The sequence below is a fragment of the Bactrocera neohumeralis genome, chromosome 2 (assembly GCF_024586455.1).
Source record: "Bactrocera neohumeralis isolate Rockhampton chromosome 2, APGP_CSIRO_Bneo_wtdbg2-racon-allhic-juicebox.fasta_v2, whole genome shotgun sequence".
NCBI classification, from domain to species: domain Eukaryota; kingdom Metazoa; phylum Arthropoda; class Insecta; order Diptera; family Tephritidae; genus Bactrocera; species Bactrocera neohumeralis.
This window is the reverse complement of record NC_065919.1, coordinates 37,513,005-37,521,556: the sequence shown is the minus strand read 5'-3', so window position 1 is coordinate 37,521,556 and position 8,552 is coordinate 37,513,005. Positions and strand designations below refer to the sequence as shown.

The 8,552-nt window shown below is 34.5% G+C and overlaps 1 protein-coding gene across 1 annotated transcript; it reads right to left on the bottom strand.

The window, feature by feature from the left end:
- Window positions 1-565: 565 nt before the first annotated feature.
- LOC126762349 (uncharacterized) lies at window positions 566-1,695 on the bottom strand. The gene is made up of 2 exons (XM_050479062.1): window positions 1,062-1,695; window positions 566-1,005 (listed from the first exon to the last, which is right to left on the bottom strand). The coding sequence occupies exons 1-2, from the start codon at window positions 1,546-1,548 to the stop codon at window positions 566-568; spliced, it is 927 nt and encodes a 308-aa protein (XP_050335019.1). The 5' UTR covers window positions 1,549-1,695.
- Between the last annotated feature and the right edge of the window lie 6,857 nt (window positions 1,696-8,552).

Genomic DNA, 8,552 nt, shown 5'->3' with positions numbered 1-8,552 from the left:
CACACATTTATTTTATATAATATAGTGCAAAAATAGCTTTTAATACGCATTTAAATTATTGTTGAATTTGATTATTTAAGAATAACAAATGAATTACAAACTGTCATATAATCAGTGTTACCTTATCAACATCATTTGTAAAATAACTAAATGAAATAAAGGGAACAGATTATACCCCAAATACGAAAATCAACAACCTATAAAAAACAATATCCCTGGTCGGTCCAACACCAGGGTGTATCAGAATTTTTTCGCGTAGAACTCCTTTTTGCGTGGGCGGCCTTTGGCCGCACTTCAAAAAAATAACCCTGGTCGGTCCAACACCAGGGTGTATCAGAATTTTTTCGCGTTGAACTCCTTTTTGCGTGAGCGGCCTTTGGCCGCGCTTCAAAAAAATAACCCTAGTCGGTCCAACACCGGGGTGTATCAAATTTTTTTCGCGTAGAACTCCTTTGTACGTGTAAAATAACTAAAAGAAATTATGTAAACAAATTATACCCCAAATAAGAGAAAGGAAAACATAAAATATAAAGAAATTATTTAAATTTGATAAAACAAACGTGTATTAAGGCTTGTATATAAATTTTATTGCCTCTAATAATTTGACGAAAGGATCTTCGTGTCTGTTGGCCACATTTTTCTGCCAAACATACTCAAAAATTAGGTCGGCGAAGTTTTCGGGATTGTTGTGGTTGTCCCTCGCAAAAAACATTTTAATCACACGCCACTGGGACTCTATACGCTGCGTATGCGTTCCATCTGCAGCCACAAATGGATTGTCCAAATCGCTGTGATTCACTTTTCGGTGCTCATACCCGTGATTCGCCAAGCCATCGTACGCCTTCCAGCAATCTGTGCTTATTGTAGTTCCTGGCGCAACATGCTTCTTAATCAGGGGTATGAGCACCTCCGCAGACCTAACATTATCTGGGCATACCTCCAGCCGCAGGTCGTCGCTCCCATCCTCAATCATCCCCAACACCCAGTGACCTTCCACACTCCTGCCTAATATGAGAAGAACATATAAGTAAGTACCTAATATTGTATATTTTTAACCTTACCTTTATTAAATTTCCTCTTCCCGAATTTGCTTTCATCAATTTGGACCTTTTTGCCAGGGCCACCTATTTTACCTACCGCCTCCTGATTTTCCACTTGATACAAAACTACCGCTTCGTGACAGTAATTATACCAGTCACATATGGTAGCGCTAGATAAAATAGATTCCCTGACAATACTGTTTTTCCTTACTACGTCATGCGACCAGTGCGATGCGTAGCAAAACATTAAGTAAAAAACTTGTGGCAATGGTATTCTAACATTTTCCAGCCAGGTGCCCGTGGATCGAGATATTCCGGAACGCATTCGGCAAGATCCGTTTCGGCACCTAAACGTACCGACGGTGCTATTTCCCGTCATGGAGAGCACCATCGGCAGTCTATGCACCCTGCAAGTCCTTCCTCTGGCAATGAGACCCTCCTCTTCGCAAAATAATATGCAGCTCTCCTTTGTTTGAAATGTGTTGAATATTTTTGAAATATTCCACATTCTCTTCACCTCTGACACGCTCAATTTGTTTGATTTGCGAACATTTATAGTCGCTTCTTGTTTCAGATCTACATATAATTGTAACAAAGTATTAGAAACAATGATTTAAATATTCTTTTCAATATTTAATTTATCATACCTGATGAATTATTTTCCATTTTTTTTCAAAAATATTTCCGTAATTTTAATAAAAATTAATATAATTATATGTCCACACAGCTTAATCTTCCAAACATGAAATAATTATAAAAATGCCAAATAAAAGCAACGGTACTTTGCTTTAAAAGTAGCAGTACTTATATCTGTTAGATCGCATTGATGTTAGAGTGGTTGTTATGCCCTCAACGACATTGCTACTTCTTTGCGCAGAACTCCTTTTTGCGTGGGCGGCCTTCGGCCGCGCTTCAAAAAAATAACCCTGGTCGGTCCAACACCGGGGTGAACCAAATTTTTTTCGCGTAGAACTCCTTTTTGCGTGGGCGGCCTTCGGCCGCGCTTCAAAAAAAAATAACCCTGGTCGGTCCAACACCGGGTATATACATTTTTTTTCTCCCGTAGAACTCATTTTTACATTGGCAGCCACTTAAATTTTTTATATTTTTTTTTAATGTTTATCAACGATTATGTTTCCTGTATTTAGGGTATAATATTACTTTATATATATTTTTTTTATTTTAGTTTGTAAGTATTTTACTATAGTAACACTGATTATATGACACATTTATTTTTACAAATGATGTCGATAAGGTAACACTGATTATATGACAGTTTGTAATTCATTTGTTATACGCACGACCTGCCAATAGACTGCAATTATACAACAGCCACATTTGCAGATGATACCGCGTTGCTTGCTGTTGGTAGAAGTGAACACGAGTCCACTACTAATCTCCAAAAAGCTGTAAATAAAGTCGTACAATGGGCAAATAAATGGCAGATAAAACTGAATGAAGCTAAGTCTGTACACATTGTTTTCACATACAACAAGATACAGCACTTACCAATTTTCATAGACGGTGTACGAATACCGCACTTTAATTCCGCCAAATACTTAGGAATGACGCTTGACACTAAGCTACGGTGGAAAGTTCACATGCGACTCAAAAATTACAATTGGTTAATCGGTAACAAATCAGTGTTATCCATCGAAAATAAGTTACTTATCTATAAGCAAATACTGCGACCGATATGGAGCTATGGTGCACAACTCTGGGGATGTACTAACGCAAACAATAAGAAAGTCATCCAACAATTTCAAAACAAAGTACTAAGACTAATTGTCAAAGCGTCTTGGTATTGTAGATGTGCTGATATAGAGCGTGATCTAGGCGTAAACTCGGTTAACGCAGAAATACTAAAAATTGCAACAGCACATAGTGCAAGATTGCTACAGCATTGTAACGAAGAAGTAGTTATGTTAACTTCTAGTGATGGACCACCAAGACGACTCAAACGCCTCAAACCCAGCGATCTTTCAAATTAGCCAATACTCTCATAGTAGTTTTGTGATTTTGTAATAATATTTTTAAGTCCTATTCAAGTTGCTTGTTAGTCCTTTCTTTTATTTGAACTAGTTGCAATGTATAAACAAAATAAAAAAAAAAAAAAAAATAAAAAAAAAAAAAAAAAAAAAAAATTGTTATTCTCAAATAATCAAATTCAACAATAATTTAAATGCGTATTAAAAGCTATTTTTGCACTATATTATATAAAATAAATGTGTGCAAATGAATAAATGATGTGTTAGTGTATATAAAAGTGAAAAATATAAGTGCAAAATTAATTTTATATATCGAAAATATGTAATTAAAATATTGCAAATTTTCAACTTAAAACGCGAATAACTCGAACACTATAAGCTTCCTGCGGCTATAACCATATATATTCGTGATCTGGAGAATCTCCTCTATCCGACCATACCCATTTTATTCCCGAAATCCTGGGATGGTATACTAAAGCCGACCCACACAACGCGCCATGGATTTAGCATCGCAATGCTCAAGCAGCCGTCCTAGAATGACAGTAGAGGTACGTGAAGTCATTCGGATGAAAGCGTTGGAAAAGCAAGCCGAAGTTCAAGACACCCTTTCCAACAAAATAGCAAAAATCGAAAGAAAAGTGGATGAAATTGCAAGGTATGCAAGAAGAACATATGAACTGAAACAGGAAGAAATTAAATTAATGAAACTGAAAGAAGAAAGGAAGAAGGAAGAAAATTTAGAGAAAAAAAAGACATAAATAAAAGATGGAAATAAAACTACAAATTTTAAAATTAAAAATGCAAAAAAAATAGGGTAAATAGAGTGCTTGTAAATAGATTGAATTTAGTTTATAGTTTATTTCATAAGAATGTGATGAATTTTTTTTTATTTCATATTTTAACCGAACTTGAAATTGTGATTTTTTTAAGAAAACATATGATGAATTTATTTTTACTTTATTATTGTAAGTGACGGAATTGAATCTGTGATTTTTTTAATTTAATTTAAAAGCATGTAGTTTTTGTAATTTTTATATATTTATTATCTGTGTAATATTGAATTTCAAAGTATTGAATAAAATAAAAGAATGCAATATATTATTCACTGAAGTCGGTATAGTTTCATTTACATCAAAGCATCCGCAATTTGTCTTCTGCGGCGCTCTCCTGGTGAACCATTGCCATTTTCATTAATTGGTTCCAATGGTGCAACGCATCAAAGAAGGTTTCAGCCTCCAATGGATCACCGATTCTAAATTTTTTACCAATATTGTGCAAGGCGCAGCATATATTAATAACGGATGTTACTTTAGCAGGATCGTAGCGCATTTTTCTATCACTCAGAAGACATCTGAAACGGCATTTCAAAACTCCAATCGTACGTTCAACAACATTTCTCGCTTTCGCGTGCTTCTTGTTAAAAATTGACTCTCTAGTACCAGATTCTGCATGACGGAAAGGTGTTAATAAATAAGGGCTTAGTGGGTATCCGGAGTCACCTGCAAATATATTATTGTTTTCAATATTCATATGTCAAGATTAAACTTGCGCAGTAGTCAAATATTGCGAATACCTATATAAATTGAGTTCTGATCTCCGTTTTGATGCGCTGCCTCTAAACATGCCTTCAGAGAACCATTGTTCCATACGAACGAGTAATAAAAATACAATAAAAATACAATACAATTTTTATACCAATTTTACTGTATTAAATTCATAAAAACTCACAATCATTGCATTTATGCTAAAAAATCCTCTTCTGTTTAGATAGAGGTGTTTGTTTGTGGTAGGAGCATAAATCGCAATATGGGTTCCATCGATGCAGCCTATTACATTTGGTATTCCCGATCTTGAATAAAATTTGCTCCTTGCCTGCTGCTTTTCTTCTTCACTCATATCTACGCTTATATGGGTACGACAAATTTCATTTTCCAAAATGGGTATGATCTCTTTTAAAATAAGGGAAACTGTTGGCTGAGCAAGTCCCAACTGAAATTCATTCCCTATAGCTTGTTGGTAACACACAATTTTAACATCGGCGTTATGGAAGACGACATCCGACAATGAAATTTGTTTTTGATTTTATCCAGCACATACATAAATGCATCCTTACTTAACCGAAAGTTTTTTTTAAATCTGTTAATAAAAACTTATGTGACGTGATATTTGTTTATGCACTTTTATAGCAATAGATACTTACAACCCTGAAGAAAGTTTCATGGGATTAGAGTGATCTCTGATGAACCGTTGCTGCCTAAGTAACTTCGCTGTTGTCCTTTCAACATAACTGTCTTCAAAATATAAATCTACGTTGTTAAACAAACAGTCACAATATGAACATGGCGAATTTTCGCCTAAAACATTCGACTCGCCAGTGACAATACCAGCATAAGGCTAGTATAAGTTTTTATTAAGAGATTTTAAGAAAACTTTCGGTTAAATACTGATGCATTTATGTATTGTCTAGACAGCACAAAGGAAAAATGTCCGACTAACCTATCGTCGTCAATATCGCCGATGTTGAAATTGTGCTGCGTTCTCAAATTTTTGGCTCACTGTTTCGTTGATTTTTAAGGAAATGCTTCCAATATTGGAATCCACTCTGTGCAGTGTCTGGATCAAAACAGACATAACTGAAGAGCAGAAACGAACAACAAGAAGGAAATTTTTCACCAGATCAGGAATTCCAAATGTGGTTGGTTGCGTTGATGGAACCCATGTTGCAATTATTGCTCCATGTGAGAACAAGCACTTACATACATATAAATGAATAGGAAAGGATTTTACAGCATAAATGCGATGATTGTAAGTAGCAACTAAATAAATAAATTATTACAGATCATCGCCGAAGACAAATTGCGAATGCATTGTCATAGTATAGTTGCATCCCTAAAAGATATGTAAAATATATGTACATATGTGTAACATAACTCCAATAAAATAACTGAAATTAATTTTGAATTGGAGGAAATACGTTTTTTTTATTTTGAGTATTTCAATTTTTTTAATTCTAATTCTTTTTTTTTATATTTAAATTTTTTCTTCATGTCGCCTATTTTTTTCTTTATTTTCTTCCTTCTTTCTTTCTTCTTTCATTTTATAAAGCGCCAATTTTTCTTTTTTTAATTCGTAAATTTTTCTGTTGTATCTAGAAGTTTCATTACACACCGAATTAATATTTTGCATAATACCGACAAGGCTTTCTTGCGTTTCTGCTTGTTTCTTCAAAGCCTTCATACGCAAATTTTTGCCCTCCTCCACTCTGCTTGTAGGTGCCTGCCTAGACGAAATGCTAACATTTCCAGCCTGTTCAGGCTGCACCTCGACATCTTCCAGATGTTCTTCTTCTAAATATGCAGGTGCAGGTGTAGTGCTACCAAATGCGGCTCCGCTTGGATTCACTGCCTGCTGCCAGCTGAGCAGCTCGTCCACGGCCTGCTCCAAAGGCGTTAAACTCCGTTGGTTGTATGGTCCTCCACCTGTGGCTGCAATCTCCTTGCGATTATCTGCAATTTTCCTTTTTAATTTTAACTTATAGACCAACCAAACCTAAGAAATACACAAATTAATACAGATATGTACATACATACATAAATGCAACCAAAATTGTTTATTCTTACCTTATTCCATTCGCTGCCACTACGTATTGGAAGGCCGATATGGTTTAACTCTGAAACAATTGCTTCCCACAACTCCATCCTATTTTTTTTTTTTGTTGAGCCAAACGGCGCCATTCCTCTGGCTAACTCAGGATTTCCTTCCATCAACTTCACCAATACCTCAAATTGCTTTTGAGTAGTTCGTTTTATTCTGAAAATAATTAAATTTGTAATGAATTAAATACAATGAATAAACTTTTAAAATTTTACGAACGTTTTCTCCATTTTTAATTAGATTCTCGAATCAAATAAACGTTCGCCAAATTTTGACAGTTGAGGCGAAGCGAATTTTATAAATTCACAAGTGGCAATATTAAATATTCATTTTCGCTAGTTCTTTCGCCACTTCGTGGCGAATTTACTGTGCGCTCGCTACTCGTAATTCGAAATAGCGAAATTCGCCTAAAATTTCATTCGCTTCGCTAGTGACAATACCAGCAAAACTCTCCAGCTCAAACAAATCAGTGTTACACTGCAGGAATAAATGCACGACGTAACTGCTTAAATTCTCTCACACAATCTTTGTAAATAATTATCTTTACAAATAAATCCTCCATTTATATTTTTATAAGAAATTAATAAATTAATTTATTCAGTATTCTTTTATATGAATGTACATAATAAACATAAATAGGAATAACTTAAAAATATCTTCTTAACTTAAACATAAGTATATTTGTTTAATTTTTTTTAAAACAGCTTCCGACAACTTTAAAAAGCACTAGCCATATTGTTTAAGGACTCCGCAACATTTTGGAAGCATTGTTGCAATGTCTCCCTAAATTTTGCCACTTCTTCGCTCCTCCTCTTCATCGTAGCCATCATGTCAGCAAACATTTCCTGTGAAGTCTGCCTTCGAGAACGTGAAGTTTATGGCATCTCGCTTACTGATGGACTCTGCGGATCTATATTGATTATAATGTCGTTCTAAACTTAAAAAGAAAATATCATTCCATTTTATTTACTAATAAAAAATATGTTTATAAACATATTATACGCAAAGATTTTATATAATCATACCTCTACTCCAATAGTTGGGACATCAGGCAGTCCATCAACCACGGTCCTCCCTAGTGTTTCCATCGCCCGCTCTTCTAACTCGGAGGTTTGAATTTCATGCATTGGTCCTTCACCTGTTAATATCTTACTTACTTTCGCCTTTCTTGCCCTTGAGTGAATCTGGCTTTTCCACTGATTCAAACACAAACATACTTATATAAATATATACATATGTGTATATGTATGTATATGTAAAGATTTATCTCCTTGCATTTGGTAGGCGAACGTGATGGACCTTTCAAAGCGTTTAGCTGCTGAGCAAGCTCTATCCACAGCTCTTCCAACCTTTTGGGTCGCGTGGGATCGTTTTTGTGGAGCTTCATTTCAGGATGAAGCTTTAGAAATGAAAATTAACATTCAATTTGCTCTTTTGTTGTGCGCAATGATTCTGGAAATGTAACAGTTAATTATATACAAGTAAAAGAATATAACAGCAAATTTAATTTAACGTTTACTTACTTTTGTTTTCCATTTTGAATGTATTGACAATTCACTTATAGAGATCATCACAGATAATAATCGATTGTTGGTGTTTGGTAAAGTAAAAAAAAAATCAATTTCACATAAATTTTAGCTCTATCGTATTTCAAATACAACATTTTATTTTTATTTTTATTGGTAATTAATCTTTTTTACTGCGTTAAAGATAATTTAATATTTGTTATCGACAGTATTTTTTCATTCAGGTTTTATATACATACATCTCTAAATAATCAAATGTGACAGATGGTCAGACCTGTTCGTTTTCAGTTGAGAGACTCGCAAATTTTTAGTGACTGTTACTTACAGAATAGCAAAATCGTCTC

Bases quoted from the DNA above. Each gene is read 5' to 3' on its own strand.
- LOC126762349 (XM_050479062.1), bottom strand. From the start codon at position 1,548: ATGTGGAATATTTCAAAAATATTCAACACATTTCAAACAAAGGAGAGC. The intron at 1,006-1,061 runs GTAAGGTTAAAA...TTCTCATATTAG, and splicing joins GAAGAGGAAATTTAATAAAG to GCAGGAGTGTGGAAGGTCAC.